General features: G+C 37.5%; 1 protein-coding gene across 2 annotated transcripts in view; it reads right to left on the bottom strand.

The window, feature by feature from the left end:
• Positions 1-20,475, bottom strand: part of RNF2 (ring finger protein 2) — a 56,286-nt gene that overhangs the window by 5,232 nt on the left and 30,579 nt on the right. Inside the window, exons 2-4 of one of the 2 annotated variants that reach the window (XM_007451138.1) lie at positions 8,836-8,924; positions 5,944-6,104; positions 5,075-5,290 (exon numbers count right to left, since the gene is read on the bottom strand). In XM_007451138.1, the coding sequence (XP_007451200.1) occupies positions 5,075-5,290; positions 5,944-6,104; positions 8,836-8,922 (464 nt within the window). In that variant the 5' untranslated portion in view covers positions 8,923-8,924. The remainder of the gene's footprint in view (positions 1-5,074; positions 5,291-5,943; positions 6,105-8,835; positions 8,925-20,475) is intronic. The other variant, XM_007451139.1, reaches the window with a different exon arrangement.

Raw genomic sequence — 20,475 nt, 5'->3', positions numbered from 1 at the left:
GTGTGTGTGTGTGTGTGTGTGTGTGTGTGTGTGTGTGTGTACATACCACACCTTCTTTATCCATTCATCTGTTATGGACACTTAGGTTGCTTCCATGTCTTGACTAATGTAAACAGTGCTACAATGAACACTGGGATGCATGTATCTTTTCGAATTAGTTTTCACCTTTTCTGGATATATGCCCTGGAATGGGACTGCCAGATCATATAGTAACTCTATTTTTAGTTTGTTTTTTTTTTTTTTTGTGGTACGCGGGCCTCTCACTGTTGTGGCCTCTCCCATCGCGGAGCACAGGCTCCGGAGGCGCAGGCTCAGTGGCCATGGCTCACGGGCCTAGCTGCTCCGCGGCATGTGGGATCTTCCCGGACCGGAGCACGAACCCGTGTCCCCTGCATCGGCAGGCGGACTCTCAATCACTGCGCCACCAGGGAAGCCCTATTTTTAGTTTTTTAAGGAACCTCCATACTGTTCTCCACAGTGCTGCACCAACTTACATTTCCACCAACAGTGTAGGAGGGCTGGCTCCCTTTTCTCCACACCTTCTCCAGTATTTATTATTTGTAGACTTTTTGATGATGGCCATTCAGATCAGAGTACGGTGATACCTCCTTGTAGTTTTTATTTGCATTTCTCTAATAATCAGTGATGTTGAGCATCTTTTCATGTGCCTGCTGGCTACCTGTATGTCTTCTTTGGAGAAATGCCTATTTAGGTCTTCTGTCCATTTTTTGATTGGGTTGTTTGATTTTTGATACTTAGTTGTATGAGGTGTTTATATATTTTTGAAATTAAGCCCTTGTCAGTCTCATCATTTGCAACTATTTTCTCCCAGTCTGTACGCTGTCTTTTTGTTTTGTTTATGGTTTCCTTTGCTGTGCACAAGCTTATAAGTTTGATTAGGTCTCATTTGTTTACTTTTGCTTTTATTTATTTTGCCTTGGGAGACTGATCTAAAAAAATACTTCTACAATTTACATCAGAGAATGTTTTGCCTATACTCTCTTCTAGGAGTTTTATCGTGTCATGTCTTATATTTAAGTCTTTAAGACATTTTTAGTTTATTTTTGTGTATGGTATGAAGCAATGTTCTAACTTCATGCATTTACATGTGGCTGTTCAGCTTTCCCAACACCACTTGCTAAAGAAACTCTTTTCTCCATTGTATATTCTTGCCTTCTTTGTCAAAGATTAGTTGACCACAGGTTGTGTGGGTTTATTTCTGGGCTCTTTATTCTGTTCCACTGACCTGTATGTCTGTTTTTGCACCAGTACCATGCTGTTTTCATAACTGTAGCTTCGTAGTCTTGTCGGAAGTCTGGGAGGGTTATGCCTCCAGCTTTGTTCTTTTTCCTCAGGACTGCTTTGGCAATTCTAGGTCTTTTGTGATTTCAAATAAATTTTAGGATTATTTATTCTAGTTCTGTGAAAAATGCCATGGGTAATTTGACAGGGATAGCATTAAATATGTAGACTGCTTTGAGTAGTATGCCCATTTTAACAATATTAATTCTTCCAATTCAAGAACATGGGATGTCTTTCCATTTCTTTGAATCATCTTCTATTTCCTTTATCAATTTTATAGTTCTCAGCATATAGGTCTTTTACTTCCTTGGTTAAATTTATTCCTAGGGTTTTTTTTTTTTTTTGAAGCAATTTTAAACAGGATTGTTCTGTTTTGTTACTTTCTTTCTGATATTTCGTTGTTAGTGTAAAGAAATGTAACAGATTTCTGTATATTAATCTTGTATCCTGCGACTCTGCTGAATTCATTTATTAGTTCTAATAGTTTTTGTGTGGAGTCTTTACAGTTTTCTATAGAGTATTATGTCATTTGCATATAATGACAATTTTACCTCTTCCCTTACTATTTGGATACCCTCCCTCCCTTTCTTTTTTTTTTTTTTGACTGCTGTGGCTAGGACTTCCAATACCATGTTGAATAGAAGTGGTGAGAGTGAGCATCATTGCTTAAGAAAGATGCTCAAGAACTTCCCCCCCCCAAAAATAAAATACTGTTTATGAAATCTATACAGCATTTCAAAATTAAGAGGGGGTGACTAATATGTTAATTGACAAAACTATGATTCAAAGATATATGAACACTGGGACTTCCCTGGTGGCACACTGGTTAAGAATCTGCCTGACAATGCAGGGGACACAGGTTCGATCCCTAGTCCTAGAAGATCCCACATGCTGCAGAGCAACTAAGCCTGTGTGCCACAACTACTGAGCCTGTGCTCTAGAGCCCGCAAACCACAACTACTGAGCCTGCACACGACAACTACTGAAGCCTGCACGCCTAGAGCCCCTGCTCCGCAACAATAGAAGCCACCGCAACAAGAGAAGCCACCACAATGAGAAGCACGCACACTGCAATGAAGAGTAGCCCCTGCTCATCACAACTAGAGAAAGGCTGTGTGCAGCAACAAACACCCAACGCAGCCAAAAATAAATAAATTTATGAAAAAAAAAATGTGAACATATACAATGGATTAGTCTTAAAAAGGAAGGAAATTCTACAGGTGCTACAACATGGATAAACTTTGAAGACATTAAGCCGATCACAGAAAGACAAATACTGTATGATTCCACATATATGAGGTATTTAAAGTAATCAAAATCACAGAAACACAAAGTAGAATGGTGGTTACCAGGAGCTGAGGAGAGGAGGAAGAAATGAGGAACTGTCGCTTAATGGGTGCAGAGTTTGTTTCATAAGATGAAAAGCGTTCTGGAAATTGATTGTACAACTGTGTGAATGTACTTACAATACTGCACTGTGTATTTAAAAATGCTGAATATGGTAAATTTTATGTTTTTTATCATAATTTTCTACTGTGATATGGAAAGACTAAAATAATGAAACAAACAAAAAACTCAACAGGGTTACTTGTCTAATGTATTTATTTTTACCTCACACTTCTTTCCAAATAACAGAGCTAGATTAATGTAATTTCAGGCAGCATTCATAAAATAATGTTCAGATAATGGAGGTAGATCAATAGCCTATCATATCCTGCATTTATCAAATCATATCCATAACACTACATACTGTTCTAGAGGTAGCATTTCAAGAATTATACACCAACAAACTTGAATGTCATATGAGGAATAAAAGAAATTAGGAATGTAAATATTTAGCCTTTACAGGAGCATATTAAGAATGTATATTTATATGAAATTATTTGAGGACTAGTAGACAGAAGCAGAATCTGAAATAAATATAGAACCCAACATAAGTATTTTGACAAAGACATATCAAGACTGCTACACACAAAAGACTAATTTTAATTCAATATAAGGGAAGAACTTTAAAAATATATATATTCATACAAAACTATTTTCTTACTTTAAGCCAAACGTAGTTCTATGTACTGGTGTTGTAAGAATCAGTAATACTCACAGAGTCTCTACCCTCTTAGGGCTTATATTATTCTAGTACAGCAAATAACACACACATGTTCAGAGAATGATAAGTGCTATGAAGAAAAATGAGGCAGAGAGGGTAAGAAAGTATGGAGTCCTGGGGTGGAAGACGGGAACTTAGCAGACACCTGAAGAATGAGTGTGTGCCATGTGGACTATCTAGAAGAAGAGGGTTCCTGAAAGAGAGAACAGGAAGTATAAAGGCCCTGAGGCAGAAACAAGCTTGCTAAGTCTCAAAAACAGCCAAGAAGCTTTAATAAAGTTATTAACAAATGAAAGAAGCTTCTATCACATACTCCCACCACTAGAAATGTTCAAGCAAAATCAAAGGTCTATCTATAAAGGATTTTATGAAGGGGATTCTTTCTCCTGGTAAAAGACTAAAAGTTTGCTCTTCAGAACCACTTCTGGAACCTTTAAAACACGAATGCCTGTACCCCAATCAAAGATTTTGATTTACTTAGTCTGGAGTGATGCCTTTGAGGCCCTAGGATTTAAAAGCTTTCCAAGAGATTCTGATATTCAGCCAAGGTGAAAGCCACTAGATTGGGATGTGGCTTTATTGGTGGCTGGCTTTATTGCAATGTGGCTTTGGAAGATGCTGACTCTCCCTGAGGCCTAAACCTATCAGGAGATGTCAGAGCAGAAAAGAGAATAGGGGTGAGGAAAGTGCTCAGATTATATAGGGTCTTGGAAGCTATCATTAAAGTCTTTTAACCTGAATGTGAATAGAAGCTATTAGAGGCTTCAAAGCAAAGGAGAACTATGACCTGACTTCCAGTTTATCACTCTGGCTGCTGTGCTGACAACAGACAATGTGGAGGTAAGCATGGAAAGTTGAAAGACCAATTGGGAGGCTATTTCAACACTTTCAAATGAAAGATGGTGGTTGCCTAGACCAATTTGGATATATTATGGAAAAAGCTAAAAATATATTTATTCACAAACTGGAATATGGACTGGGAAAAAAGAGAGAGGTTAAAGGTAACTCCAAAGTTTTTGGCTAAAGCAAGTAGGATGATGGAGTTGCCATCAACTAAAATGAGCAAGAATGAAGAGAAGTAGGGGATAAGAATTACAAGTTCAGTACTGTACATGTTAAGATTGAAATAAGCAACAACTAACGACATACAAAGGGAACCAGGAGAATATCGTCTCTTGAAAGCCAGAGGAAGAAAACCAGTCAAAGAGAAAAGAGAAATTAACTGTATAAAATGCTGCTAAGTAAGATGAGATCTGAGAATCAGCAACTGGGTTTTGCAATGCGGAGGTCAATGGTAACTTCAAAAAGGGTGATATGAGGCATTGGGATAAAGCCTGACTGGGGGAGTTCAAAATGGGACAGTAGAAGTATTGGATATAGTAAACACAGACAACTCTTTTAAAGAGAAGAAATACAATGGTAAGTGGAGGGAGAAGTGGGTATACAGGGTATTTGTCTTGTTTTGTTTTTTTTAAGACTCTAGTACTTTAAATGGAATACCGTATTATGCCTAGAGACATATTTTATACCTTCAAGAAAAGGTAACCACACAGAACTACTATTTGTTACTGCATTTTATCTTTCTCAAAATGGAGGGTGTTAATTCAGTATTTAATAGAGTATTTGGAAAAATGGCCACCCTGCCTGGCCTTCTCTCCCATATACCTGTTCATGGCCTGTATCTTCAGTCCTTCCTCAATGCTGTGACTGAGTGCTTGCTGATTATTGTGCTTGTTGATCCTGGCTAATACTCTTTCTTGATGAGCTTCATACTCATCACGACTTGGATAAATTTTGCTGATGAGTGCATCAAAGTTTGGGTCTGGTCTTAGTGATCTTTTGGAAACTAGCTTTTTCCGACAGGTAGGGCATTCTTTATTGCTAAATAAAAAGAGAGAAAAGAAAATGTAAATAATGCCAGTATCTTTAGGCTAAAGACAAAAATAGCCAGCTTCCAGATAATTATCATCTTTATTCCAATAGCTTTACTAAGTCGCAGAAACTTAAACTGATTAACCTGACTTTCCTTGAATATCTGACTAGTGACTAAGCAAGATTTTTGAAACCTGAGACCCTCCATACTACTTGCCAATAGAGAAAAAACTAAATACTTCCCCATGATAAATTATATATAACCATTTTAGAAATAAAAATCTATTCCTTCCTAAATTTCCTGTTTCTGATATCCACGCTATACATGGAAAAACTATCCACTAATATATATTAATTTATATGTTATGAATTATTTTATTAAAATATTAATCAGGACATTATTTTATATACTTAAGAAGTGAGAAAACCATGGTTTCATGCTTTGTAATTTCCTCAAAACAAAAACTCATCCTAAAAAGCTTCTAAAACTATATAAAATCAACTGTTTCAAAATAAAGATTCTCCAATAATTAAAACCTAGACTTTAGATAAATTTCCAATTCTCAAATGAACACTTATAGAAAAATGTATTTCTCAAAACTCACAGAGCACTAGAACACCTTGTATAATTTAAGTACCTAGCATAATTCATTTTAACATACCCACTTCTGAGGGCTGTGATAATGCAGTCTGCACAAAAACGATGTAAACACTCTTTTGTAGTCATGGTGTTCTTCAACATATCCAAACAAATTGGGCACATTAATTCACTGTGTAGACTTCGAGGTGAAACCACAATTTCCAAGCCATCTGTTATTGCCTCCTGTAAAAAGCATCACTTTAAAATTAAATGCTACCTAATTAAAAAAAAAATTATGGACAAGTTCAAACGTAAGAACATAGAAAATGACAAAAATGAACATCTATATACCCATCACCCAGTCACCATCACTGTCAACTCACAACCAATCTTGTTTTAGCTATAATCTCCTCCAACTCCCCTCAGCCCCAGCACCAAAGCATTATATAAATGCCCTTATTTTAATGCTAAAGATAACATATTATATATTTAAAAGATAACTTATGTTAAATTACCCTGTATAGCAATAAAAAAAGCATTGAATACGGAATCAGATGGCTTAGGTTCTATTAGTTCTACAACTAGCTTTGTGACACTAAATAATTAGTTTTAACATTGTCTTCTTACCTGCAAAATGAGGAAGTTAAGCTAAATGAACCCTAAAACTTCTTCCATCTGCAAAACTGCACCATTTTGATAATGAACTATACATTTCATGTCGTCCATTAAAAGATTTTAAAATTCAAACACAAGTATTCCCTATTTATACACAGCTTAACAGGATTTAATTTTAAAATCACCTTTTGAACCTTAAAAAGTCTTGATCCACAGAGCAGTTTTATACCAAGTGGTCAGGTTCTCAAGCTAGCCTACAAACTGATTTAAACCATAGCACCTCTGAAGTATAAAAAGTATTAGTATTTCTAATTGTCATGTCTAAAAATGTTTTCAGTGCGAAAATGCATTTGGAGTTCCAATGTGGAATTCAGGACAAACCTCCCAAATGCACAGATTAGTGACTCCTACTTTCTTTGCCACTACCACTACTCGCCCTTCCCACAAGGTGGCACTGAGAACAAAGATTATGTAGCTCTAAAGGCACCAATACAGGCTCCTATGGATTGAGGAAAAAGGTCTAGTATGTGGCCACTGAAAAGGAAGATGCAGGTAGAATAAGGGGCTTCCATATGTTACTGACACTTCCTGTCTCCACTGGCTCTCCGTCGTACTTGTGTTTTCTCTATAGGGTCAAAGATTGATGACCCCACAAGGAAAGACATCGAAACTATAGATATTGTCCATTATCAAGTATCCATTATGTTTCAACCTCTCTATATAAAGCACGTTCTGTATTTTACTTAGTTTAATATACACACAAACTTTTGATTTAGGAATTATAACCTCGATTTTATAAATCACACAGAGAGTATGATGATGACTTAGCTAGTAATCAAGTCTGGTCCCCTCTTCCTCTTTACAACTTGCCTAGCAAAATCTGAACCCTGGATAAACCATCCATCCATATTTTCCATGCCTATACCTGTGCATCTGCACGGCCACTGCAGGGGAAAAAAAGGGAGGAATCACACAACCAGACTGATATCACTAAAAACTCATTTTTCTTTTCACTACACTATTTTACAACTTTTCTTCTATCTGCAGACCTACCACCTAAATGTTCAATAGATTAATTTACCTTACCTCAAATTTCATTTAAAGAACTCTCTCGTTTTCTCTCTACCAAATCTTTATAAAGCATCTTCCTCTTTCTTCTTACAAGGAGAAAGTACACCTCTTCCTATCACATGCCCATTCCTTCCTACCTTTTCAAGTATATCCCTCTTTGGATTTCTATTTGATCTCAGACTTCAGCAATCTCTCCCTCTTCACTAAATCAGCCTAGATTAATATAGGGTTGCTGCATAGTGAAATGTGAATGATGAGCTTAGAGCTGTGTGTAGAGGAGCGTGGGGTGAGGGTGGTTCCATCTCTCATCTTATTAACAAAACAAAATTTAAATAACTTCCTGATTCTATGTTGCCCTCAAGTTTTCACTCCATTTCTCTGTTTCTCTGCACAGCCAAACTTCTCTGAAACATTACCTATTCATTTTCACCTCCCCCGCCCCCTTTAACACAGCAAAACCTACTCAAGTGAATCTACCCTGGTCAAGGTCACCAAGTATATACGGCCAACTCTAGTGCTCACTTTTGTAATCTTCATCTTATTCATCCTCTCAGTAGTACTGAACACAGTAACTGCATCCTCCTTGAAACACTTTGTCCTATGTTTTGATCCCCTCACTTCATCTTCCATTTTTCCTTACTTTTCTTTGGCTGTTCCTTCTCAGTCTCCTTTGCTGGCTCCTTTTCCATTACTCAATTTCTAAATCTTGAAGCTCCTCTGGATGAAGTTCTGGGCCTTCTGCTCATCTCTCTCTAGGTGATCTGGCATTCTCATGCTTAAAATGTACTGACAAGTCATAAAACTTTATATTTAGTCCAGACCCCTAGGTAGCATCTCTACTTGTCTTATAGGCATTTCAAACTGAAAATGACTTCAGTTTTAAGCATGTTTATCTCCTTCAAACCTGTTCCTCTCCCAGTCTTTCCCATCTTCACATTCTCAAAATAGTCTTCCCTGGTTCTCCCTTTATTATTTATTACAGCATTAAGGACCTTCCCTTTACATAACTTCTCATATGTGTAATTTACTTGTCTGATGTCCATAAACTCCCTGGGCTGGTGCCACATCTGTTTTTTCACCACTTTACCTATTGCCTAGCTTAGGACCTGGTACAGAATATGCACTCAAATTATTTGTTCAAGAAATGAAGTGTCAACCAAACATACATAAATTAGAACTGTATACAAATTTATTATTACTGTTATGTTCTTTCAAGTTTTCACTTTCTAAAACTATATCCCAGTTTATATGCCTCATATTTCCCCTAAGTTATCTTAATCTATATTACCTGAGGTGTTCGTTGTAATTCATATAAACTGAGTTCCCATGTTTTGCTTAATGGTTGAGTTCCGTTTGTCTGCACAGCCTGAGACATTGCTAGGAATAAAGAAGAGAGAAAACCAATTTTAGTATCTGAAAGGGAAGTAAATCTCAAAACTAATTTTTGGAAATTGTAAATCCTGAGAGTAAAACCAACAGAAATTACTCACTGGCTCCTCAAGAATGAAGAAGAAGAAAAGCTCAAGAATCTTTCCATTTATAAATACAAGCTACTTGAGAGCAAGAAGTTATCACTGATCTCTGAATGCCTAACAGCTCGCACACAGAGAATGCTTAATTATTACTGATGTATAGGAAACTCTCTTCACCCAAAATAAGAAGTATCTTTCTGAAACTGGCAGTCATGGAACTTAGAACTGTCAGGAAAATCTCAGACTCTTCAGCATGGACATCTAGTCCAACTTTTGCCAAAGATACAACAAAATCTACTTTAAAGCACTTTTAGCCACAGGTCATTCTGCCTCTACTTTCACAGCTCCACTCATGAAAAATCCCCTTTCTAATAAGTCAGCTTATCTCCTCCTAATGATGAGCCCAAAACTGCTTCCTATTCACCTTACAGCTGTCCTCTGGAGGCAAACTGACTAAGTCAAATAATTTTTCTACACAACAGTCTTTCAAATATTTGGACACTGTTATCATATTCCACCTGATTTTTCTTTACTTCTGGCTAAATATCCTAGTTCCTCCTACTGCTCACCATGTGACACAATTTCAAGGTCTCCTCACCACTGTGACTTTCCTCTTGTTATGAATGAACAACGTACAGCCAACTTCTCTGCCTGTCTTTGAATAGGGGGACGAGATCTAGTATACATGTAAGGAAGATGGTCTCAGACAACTCACTCCTCTAGGGCAAAGGAAGAGGCTCCAATCATTCAAGTATTTAGTAAGCATCTATTATTGGCCAAGCAGAATTGCTCTAGGTCCTTGCCTCAGAATTCATAGCCTATAAACAAAGAAATGTGTGTAAACAGCTAAACTACAAACTGACAAGATCGAGTCTAAGCAACCATATGGAAAAAACAATATGGAATTACAAAGAAGAATCAGGAAATTTAAGGAGTCAGGGAAGGCTTAAATGGAGATTAAACAGCCTTAAAAAAAATACTACACTGGGATGGGAGTACAAAAGAAACAGGGTTCCAGGCAAAGTCGAGCAACATGTATGTAGGTATGAGTCTGGAAGGCACTGCAAGTTTTAAACAAGAGAGTGACATGATCAAATAGTTTCAAAGAAATTCAAGCAGTATGTAGAAGACAGAATAGAAAGCAACTAGCAGTAAAAAGAACAATGAGGAGGCTGTTAAAAAACCTCAGTGATATTAACTATCTGAACCAAAGCAGCAAAGCACAGACAGAAAGAATCAGACAGATCACTACGTGATACATGCGACACTAGTCTAAGAGGGAAGGGTCAAATAAGATTTTAGGAAAGCAACCATCCTTTACTGAGATAGAACACAGAAGGAAGGTGTGGGTTAGAAGAGAAGTGGAGCTGCTACACACACTGAGTTCCAGTTATTTAATGGAGGACTGAGGGAGGTAGAGTCGTCCAGTAGATAGTGAGAAGGAAAAATATCACACTTGCCTAAAGACACAACTTGCACAATCACAGTATGGCATATATTCTACACTGGCACATAAACAGTGAAGGACATGATCTATTTGTATCCAGGATGCTGAATTTCACACTTTTAGCAGCCACCATTTAAAAATACCTGCTCTTGGACTTCCCTGTTAGCACAATGGTTAAGAATTTGCCTGCCAATGCAGGGGACACGGGTTCGGGCCCTGGTCCGGGAAGATCGTACATGCTGCCGAGCAACTAAGCCCGTGCACCACAACTACTGAGCCTGCACTCTAGAGCCCGGGAGCCACAACTGCTGAGCCCATGCGTCACAACTACTGAAGCCCACACACGTAGAGCCCGTGTTCCGCAACAAGAGAAGCCACTGCAATGAGAAGCCCACGCACTGCAACAAAGACCCAACGCAGCCAAAAATAATTAATTAAAAAAGAAAACCTGCTCTCAAGAACCCACCCAATGAGCAATTAACTTACTTTGCTTTTATAAGTAAAAGCACTTCACTGAAATTTAACCTAAATTCTAGCCCCTTCTAAAATTCAATATACATTGTCTCTTCAACAAACAGCTACATTTCCACATGAGGTTTCTCCCTTGTGCAAGCAAAAATTTGAAATAAATATGTTCAAATTTTTCAAATTTGAGTGAGTCATGGCTTTTTTTTTTTTTTTTTTTTTTTTTTTTGCGGTACGCGGGCCTCTCACTGCTGCGGCCTCTTCTGCTGCGGAGCACAGGCTCCGGACGCGCAGGGCCAGCGGCCACGGCTCACGGGCCCATCCGCTCCGCGGCATGTGGGATCCTCCCGGACCAGGGCACGAACCCGTGTCCCCTGCATCGGCAGGCGGACTCTCAACCACTGCGCCACCAGGGAAGCCCCAGTCATGGCTTTTGTTTATAATTTTGAGGCTGTCCACTGAGTCTACCTTGAAGACTCACTCATTTTGCTTATCAGAACCAGTGGACTCCCAAACAAGCAAACATTCCTTGAATCTTCTGTGCTTGAAATACAATTATCTTTCAGCTCCATCATGATTCCTGATCAGTGTCCCAACAGTAGCCTGAAATCTGAGCAATTTTTCACAGAGCTCTGGTCACTGATCTAGCTGAGTTTGTTATCCTATGATTAGTAGCCTGTGGTTCTTTGAGTACCTCCCTGAGTGCGGGAATCATAAATTCAAAGAATTTTGTGACAGAAAACTTCTCCTTCATGAAATACTGTCTTTTCTCTATCATTCAATCTTCAGAGGATCAAATGATGGCACAGACTCTACTAATTGCTATCTAGTCAAACTGATGGATACAAGAGACCCAATAGACCAGTATCTGCTCTCTGGAGCAAAAAACTTTGCCATAAGCCTCTCTAAAAGCCTTCATGAAGAGATTAATTAAAAGAGAGACCACTTTGTTTAATGTAGAAGGACTTTCTCCTTCATTTCTGTACTCTGGGGTTAAAGGTTAACATTTCTGTACTCTAGGGACTAAATCATGGTCCCTAGCCACCATTCATTCATTTATTCATTCATTTATGGCTGCATTGGGTCTTCGTTACTGTGTAAGGGCTTTCTCTAGTTGCGACAAGTGGGGGCTACTCTTCATTGCAGTGCACAGGCTTCTCACTGCGGTGGCTTCTCTTGTCGTGGAGCACGGGCTCTAGGCACGCAGGCTTCAGTAGTTGTGGCACGAGGACTCAGTAGTTGTGGCTCGCGGGCTCTAGAGCACAGGCTCAGTAGCTGTGGCGCACAGGCTTCATTGCTCCGCGGCATGTGGGATCTTCCCAGATGAGGGCTCGAATCCATGTCCCCTGCATTGACAGGCGGATTCTTAACCACTGCTCCACCAGGGAAGCCCCCCTAGCCACCATTTTATAAGCATCACTTGATCTTATTTTATGTAGTTTGTGTATTGATGTGGGTTTCTCTACATCTAAGATACAAACTTCTCCTGGCAGAACTCCTGCCCCTATATACACTCTTATTATAATCCTAGTTATTCTGCTTACCAGGCTAGATGGCACAATTTCTCCAAGGATGTTTATAATTACCTTAGCTATTACTGGTAATTTTGGACATGTTAAAGATAATACAACTAAAAGAAGCTCTAGAAAAGAAAGGAAAAAAAGTACCAAATACACAATGGCCAGTCTTTTTGACTGGTATGCTGAGGCCTCAAAATTAAACCCAAACTTCAAAGTAGCATCCCTTTAAAGTTCTCTAGCAAAGACCAAAGAAAAAAAAGCATTCAAATTATCTGAAACCTGCCCTCCTTATGCATCCAACATTATCATGTTTTAGCATCACCACCTTTACCTATATTCCCTCTGTTCCCCTCTACTGCCACCCCTAGAATCCTAAGTGAAATATCCTTTCCTCAAGGTCTTCCCCCAAGAAAACAACCAATGACCCATACCCACTTAAGACTGTTACAATGGTAGGTAAACCAATGGAAACTAAGTTAAGGTACAGTTTAGGGCTAACGGTCACAATAAAAGACTTTCAAAAACCCAAAGGCAGACAGACTAATGGCTGCTACTGAATTTCATTCTATTAAGAAACTGTCCAGGATTCCCAGGCTTATATTAATGATTCCATTTACTTGTAGCCCCTCAGATGGATAAAAATAGTTGAAAAGTGGCTGGAAAAAAGAAAAAAAATAAAAAACCTTCCAAAACGTTCAACAGGGACTAGAGAAAGCAAGAAAACCGGGTGATAAATAAAGCCTTTTTTGGTGCCCTTCCTTTAAAACTTAGACTAAAATTCTAGGTTGCAAACAAGGAATGGACTGATAAATAGGAGACATAAGAAACTGTCTTCAAGGCATTCAACCTGTATTGTGGGATAGACCCCAGAGGCAATGTAAAAAGAACCTGCCCCCTCTTTTTCTTAATAGGCTAAAATCTAAAATACAGGATTTAAAAAAAAATGGAACAGAAAATTGCAAATTTGGATGATTTCCAACACAGAGCTGAAAGAAAATGTTAGAAGAACTTTAGAAAATTGACAAACTACAAACTAAAACAAACATATGATCCTTCAGATAAAAAATCAAAGATCCTTCAGCCTCTAAGTTTTAACGACCTATTCATAAAGATACTGGCAGATACAGCAATCAGAAAAATATGTAGAAGAGGCACTGCTCCATATTAGCAAATAAAGCGTGGTGTATGTGTATGTGTGAATGCACGTGTGTATGTGTGTGTGTGTGTGTGTAAAGAACAATGGCCCCAAATCTACCAATGATGCTGCTCTGAAGATGACTCTAGAATTCACTGAATTCAAAGTGAACTACCTTTAAATACAGCTTCCCTGTAGGTATATGTACCACTATTTCTACCATAAATCCTACAATAGCATAATGAATTTATCGGAGAACTAAAACTACTAAGATAGGAGGAATTTCTAAGAATTCTAAATCCTAACCCATGTCTCAACACTGTTACCCTGGGTCAACTATAAACAGAACACTCCTTTCATCTGTCTCTAGAAAGCTTCCCCAGCAAATTAACAGGAACTGTCAAATGAAATATTCTCCTAAAAATATATATATATATATTTTAAAGTCTTCTTTCTAGAGATGCCAGTTCTCCTGAACATAGCCAAATTATATCCGATTTGGATATCTGTATTCCTGTAGCAACTAAGATTCAGGAAATAATTCACAAGTTAGTTGTAGTTCCAGAACTTCCTGGTATCATCATTTGGAAAACTAGGATCTACACGAGTTTTAAAAAATTTCCAGTCTTTCTGTTTGAATCTGTATTATAATCAATCATATGTTCCCTGGTAGCTAGAGTCTTAAATGCTACTGCATGGATGCCATCTTATCAGATAATACAGCAGGTAATCCTAGACCAAATAAAAGGATACAGTCTTGCTGATCACCAAAACTGCTATCTCAATTTTTAAGAACATGTCAGCAGTGTAAATCTGAACAATAGTGACCTCTACTGTGACCTGGCCAAGGAGGGTCAAAAGGTGATCTGAGAATGAAAAATTCCATTTTTTGCCTCAAGACACAATCCACATATACAGAGGAAGCTGTAAATTCTACTCTGGCCTAAAGCACATTATCTACATGTATTTAGGAAGCTCAAGTTTCTACTTTTGGCAGTTACTGAACAGATAAGCTCTCTAGAATTAGTTCCTCTTTGCTTTAGGTCAATATATTTTTTCATTTAAATTTAACCTAAATTCTACCTTTCCCCCAAATCACATATAAACTTTCCTCTTCTTTGGTTTAGTGAGAAGCTGCATTTCTGTCTGAAGCTCACTCTTGCCCAAGCCAAGAATGTAAAAGACATTTAGCTTCTGTTTTTCGGATGGGAATAAATTGTGATTTTGATGACTGGTATTTGGGAGTCATCTATGTATATAGACAGAGCAATGAAAAAGGAAAGGAACAAGAATGGATGGCCTAGGTAATAATTATAATCTGAAAGGATGGACAGTAGGGTTGAAGCCAGCAAAGAAGGGAAATTAGGTGTCAGACAAAGTAATCTTAGGGATTCTTTCCAGCAACAGGAATGTTCTTCCCAGTTGACTACTACCTGAAGATCCCTGCAGCACAACAGAAGATCTAGGTCTACCTGTGGCCCAATACCCACCTAAATTATACTTCTGAATAAAAGATACCCCCAACAAAACAAAAATGTTTCTTGCACAAAGTAGGCGCTCAAATTTGTGGAGAGAATGTTAGCATTATAGTTTGGACAAGATAACTTTAGTACAGTGACAGAAACAGAAAATAAATTTTGAGGAAAGATCTAGTCATAGCTAAATTTTGAAAGCTCACGGCTTCAATAACCGAAGGGGAAACAGCAATAGGATATTCAGAATGCTCTTTTAAGGACCACAAATACCTGGCACTCATGCTGACTTTCCACATCTTTGCATATGGTAGATCACAAAGTCCTTCTGTGGAGGCTCAATGTGGTTTCAAAAGCTTTTTCAATACAACACCCTCAAGAAGTGACTACCCATAAAGCAAAGAGCAGAGCAGGCAAAAGAGACGAAAACTCCTATGCATTCTACACAAAAAGATTTAGTAAGCTTATCTTTTTTTAAACAAGAAAAGGGTTAGACTTTCATTTCCAGTTCTGCATGTAAGTTACCATTCAGTCCTAACAAGTAAAAAAGCTGAACAGACTGAAAAATCAACTACTCTTCTGGGATCCATAAGCGAGAGGAGGACACAAGGCAAATCACTGCCCCAAAACTGAAGAGACAGAATACAGGGAATCTCAACATATCTGAGCAGACTGAGGCACTGAAACCACAGTAGGAAGCAGTGTCAGATAGGAAACTCTTGAACTATAACTGAAAAATGGTTGGAGGAAGCTCAGTGTGGACAAGTCTGAGAGTTAAAAACTCCAGGAGGACCCAGTCACAGGGAGGCCCCCACAATATTGTGAAATTTACCTCCAGCAGCCCAACCAGATTCCCACACTAATTATCAGAGAAAACTCTCCTCATGCTTCCAGCAGAGGGAGGGGAAAAGGAACCATTTCTAAATATGCCAGAGTATTCTAGTTCTTCCTAACAAGTCCTGCCCTCAGGGAAAATTAGTTAACCAGAACCTAACCTGCTGAGATATTAAGAGAACCTAAGTGACCTGGAGAAGGGAAATACCCAACTCCAGTCCATTCTAGTCTTCCTGTCCCACCTAAAAGGGGTTAGAAAAAAACTAAGAAACACTAGTGAAGTTCACAGCCCAGAGGCATAGGCTCTGAGACCAATTATAGGACTACAGAACCCTTGCCCTCCCCCCACACCTCACCACCACATTACTAAAGGCCTTTTTGCAGAAGTTCCTTTTACCCAGTACATCGTGTCCGGCTCTAGAAAAAATTACTAGGCATACCAAAAGACAAAAACACAATTTGAGAGACAAAGCAAGCATCAGAACCAGATATGGCAGGGATACTGGAATTATCAGACCAGAAATTTAAAATAACGATGAATAATATGCTAAGGGCTCTAAAGGATAAAGACCACAGAAGAACAGATGGCCAATGTATGCAGAGAGATGGAAATCCTAAGAAAGAACTAAAAAGAAATTAGAGCTCAAAAACTCTGTAACAGCCATAAAGAATGCTTTTGATGGTCTTATTAGTAGCCTGCGTACAGCTAAAGAAAGTATCTCTGAGTCAGAGGATGTACCAATAGAACCCCCAAAAACTGAAAAGCAGAAAGAACAAAGACTGAGAAAAACAACAAAATATCCAAGGACTGTGGAATATCTACAAAAGATGTTAACATACATGTAATGGGGATACTAGGAAGAGAAGAGAGAAAGGAACAGAAGAAATATTTGAAACAATAATGACTGAGAATTTCCCCAAATTAATGTCAGATAATCAAACCACAAATCCGGGAAGCTCCAAGAATACCCTGCAGAATAAATGCCAAAAAAACCACACCTCAGCATATCATTTTCAAATTACAGATATTCAAAGACAATGAAAAGATCCTGAAGAAGCCAGAGGAAAAGGTTATACTTACTTGAGTAGAAAAAAAGGGATGCAAAGTACAAAGTATTTTCTGTACTTTGAACTTACTTGTATGCATTAGAGCTGCTTACATGTCTATCCCACTGACTTAAATAATTTGACACATCTTAATATTTTCCCCTACACCTAGAAATGAGCCTGCTTTTCAATAAAAGTTAAATAAATGAGTGAGGGAAGACATTTAGAAAGGAAAAAAAAAAAGAACCTTAAATAATACATAAATGGAAAGAATTTCCTAATGCTGATCTTTTATGATTTAACTAGGAATCTTCAAAGTGGGGTATGCATGGTACTCCTGAGCTACACAAAAGGCTATAAGTCTTGGATACTTTGAAAGGAATTTAATTTCCAGATTATCAATTCTCCTGAAGTATTTTTACCAAAATTGATCTGCCCTGACAAAAGGCCTATATATCTGGATAGGTCCCTCTCTCCCTACCCCAATCCTTTCATAAGATTACATATCATTTACTCACTCATTCAAATACTGATTATCCATTGCACCCCATGCACTGTACAAGGTGCTAAGAATGATAGCAGTAAACACAAGTATGTACACAATAAATTAAAAATTCTTAAGTTCTAAATAAGAGATACAAAAAAGGGCATTGGTTTATATAATCAAGAAGAGAAAAGGAGCTATTAAAAACAGAGGATCAAGGAAGGACTTCAAAGGAACAGACATGTCGGAAAGACAGAAAGTTCAGTGTGACAGGTAAGTAAATGGGAAAATACACAAGAAGAGGTTTTACAGAACTAAAGAAGGGGCCATGATGGTGATCTTCCCAAGAATCAAATGGGGTTAAGCTGAGGGGCAAAAGCCACACTGGAATGGGTTAAAAAGGAAAGCAAAATTGACACTATATGTTCTTTATAAATTAATAAAGTGAAAATACAACCTTATCAAAATGTATGGGATGTGTAATGAGAAAAATGTCCTTCAGAAATACTTATAACCTTCAATTTTTAAGTAATAAAACCATGGAGAGTGGAAAAAAATACGAACCAAGCATTAGAAATTAGAATATGAACCTAATTAAGTAAAAGGGAAAAATGATCATTATAAAAGCATAAATCAAACAGAAACAACTGCTTTAAAAAAAAATGGAGGACTTCCCTGATGGCACAGTGGTTGAGAGTCCGCCTGCCAATGCAGGGGACACAGGTTCGTGCCCCGGTACGGGAAGATCCCACATGCCGCGGAGTGGCTGGGCCCATAAGCCATGGCCGCTGAGCCTGCACGTCCGGAGCCTGTGCTCCGCAATGGGAGAGGCCACAACAGTGAGAGGCCCGCATACTGCAAAAAAAAAAAAAAAAAAAAAAAAAAAAAAAAAAAAAAAAAAAAGAAGAAGAAGAAAAAAAAGGACTTGTTCATGAAAGCAAAATTTAGTAACCTGATACAGCTAATCCAATAGCTAAATTTCTGACATAATCAAAAGGGAAAAAAAACGTTAGAAAATGCACATAGATATAAAACAGATTTTTAAATTAGATTATTAGGGAATGCTATATTCATCTTTATACACTTAAGAAATTCAACTATTCCTAATTAAAAGTCTTAAAAAGTTAGAAATAAATGGAAATATCCTTAACTTGATGAAAATACGCCAGAAGCCCTAAAGTTAAAACTTTTGAAGATTCCTATTAAAAAGTCAGGAGCAAAACACGACTGCCCTACAACATTCTGCTGGAAGTCCTAAATTATTGCCACCACAAAAAAAAAAAAAAGAGAGAGACACACATACACACACTGGAAGAAGAAATGACAAAATTATCAGCTGCAGATAATATAGCTACCTGGAACGTCCAGTAGCATCAAATGAAAAACTACTAGACCTAAAAAAAAAAAAGGCAGTAACATGTTTGGCTTGAGGAGAGAAAACCAGGCCAAAAAGCCACAGGTTTCCTATAAACCAGGAATAACCACTTAGAAATGTACTTTTTAATAGCTCCCATTCACAACCATTCACAATGGCAACAAAAACTATGAAATATTTAGGAGTAAATTTCAAAAACATATTGACCAGACAAAACTCTACAACTTAACTGAAGGCCATTAAAGAAGACCTAAATTGTATAAACATATAAATCCAATGTAAGGCAATCCCAATCAAAATATCAATAGATAAAGTGATTCTAAGGTTCACTTAGAAGATGCACAAGAATACCCAGGATATTTTAAAAGAGAAAAATAATCAGTGAGGCTTACCTTACATCTAACAATAAAGCCTAATAAAAAGCAACACTATGGTCCGAAGAAAAGACGAATGAATTAATGCAGAAAGATGAATGAAATAATGCACAAAACAGAGGGTTCAAAAGCATGTGAATTTATGTAATTTAGGATACTTTAAATCAGAGGGATAACACAAAGTTTTAAGTTTTTTGAATTAAATCAGATGTACCTACACAGATAAATGAATAAAAAAATTCTAGAAGGGTTAAGCATTTTTAAAAAACTATATGAAAGAGCTAGAAGAGGGTAGAATGTCTTCATATGATTGGGATTAGGAAGGCAGCCTAAGCAAGATGCAATACCCAGAAGGCTTTAAAAATAGTTCACATTTCACCTCATAAAAGTTTTAAACTTATATACAAAAAACAAGGAAAGATATAAGCACATTTAAAAATAAACAACTGACAGGGAGAAAATATTTGCAACATACATAATAAACAAAGGCCAAAACCCATAATACACAAGAAATCTTCCCCCAGGTCAATTTAAAAGACAACTCAATATAGGCAAAATGATAAATGGGTAATTAACAGAGGAATACAAGTGGCCAACAGAACTACATTGTGCTTAACTTCACTACAAATCACTAAATTGCAAATCAAGACAATGCTATCTACATATGCTCTTATTTTTTGTCTGCAATACTGACAAAAATTAAGATGACTGATAATACTGGGTGTTAAAAGGGTGTGCAGAAACAGGAATTCTCAAATCATTGGAAGTGTACAGTGGCATGGTTTTGGGGACAGAGCAATTTGGCATTTAAGGCATAACTGCGGTTTTTGGCATTAAGAATGTCCTCTTTGAAATGGAAACTGGTTGAATCAAGCTATACACGACTGTTACAGAAATCCCTATGGAAATGCATTCCCTACTTTTCACTTTATTACCTTTCATCAACATACAATTAACTTACTGGTTGATGTCATTTTATCCACATTCTTCATAAGTCTAATAGTAGACACATCAGCTTTTAGAACTTTAGTACAACATGTATTTTAACACACGAAGGTAACCTTAAACTACAAAATAATCCCATTCATTTATCCTTCAAAAAATTTAATAAAATTAACTTGTGAATCAGAAGTATCTGAAAAATAGATGCCAATGAAAGAATACACCAAAAGAACTCTCTGCTCTTTGGCCAAATCAAAAAATAAGACTCACTGTACGGTACTGGTTGAACCATCAACACTCATAGCAGCCTATATCTGTCAAAATTTTTAATGCACCGAACTTTTGACCTCATAATGGTTCT

Source organism: Lipotes vexillifer, unplaced genomic scaffold (assembly GCF_000442215.2).
Source record: "Lipotes vexillifer unplaced genomic scaffold, Lipotes_vexillifer_v1.1 scaffold343, whole genome shotgun sequence".
Taxonomy (NCBI): Eukaryota; Metazoa; Chordata; class Mammalia; order Artiodactyla; family Lipotidae; genus Lipotes; species Lipotes vexillifer.
Note: the sequence above shows the minus strand (reverse complement) of the source record. Positions and strands in the feature narration are given on the sequence as shown.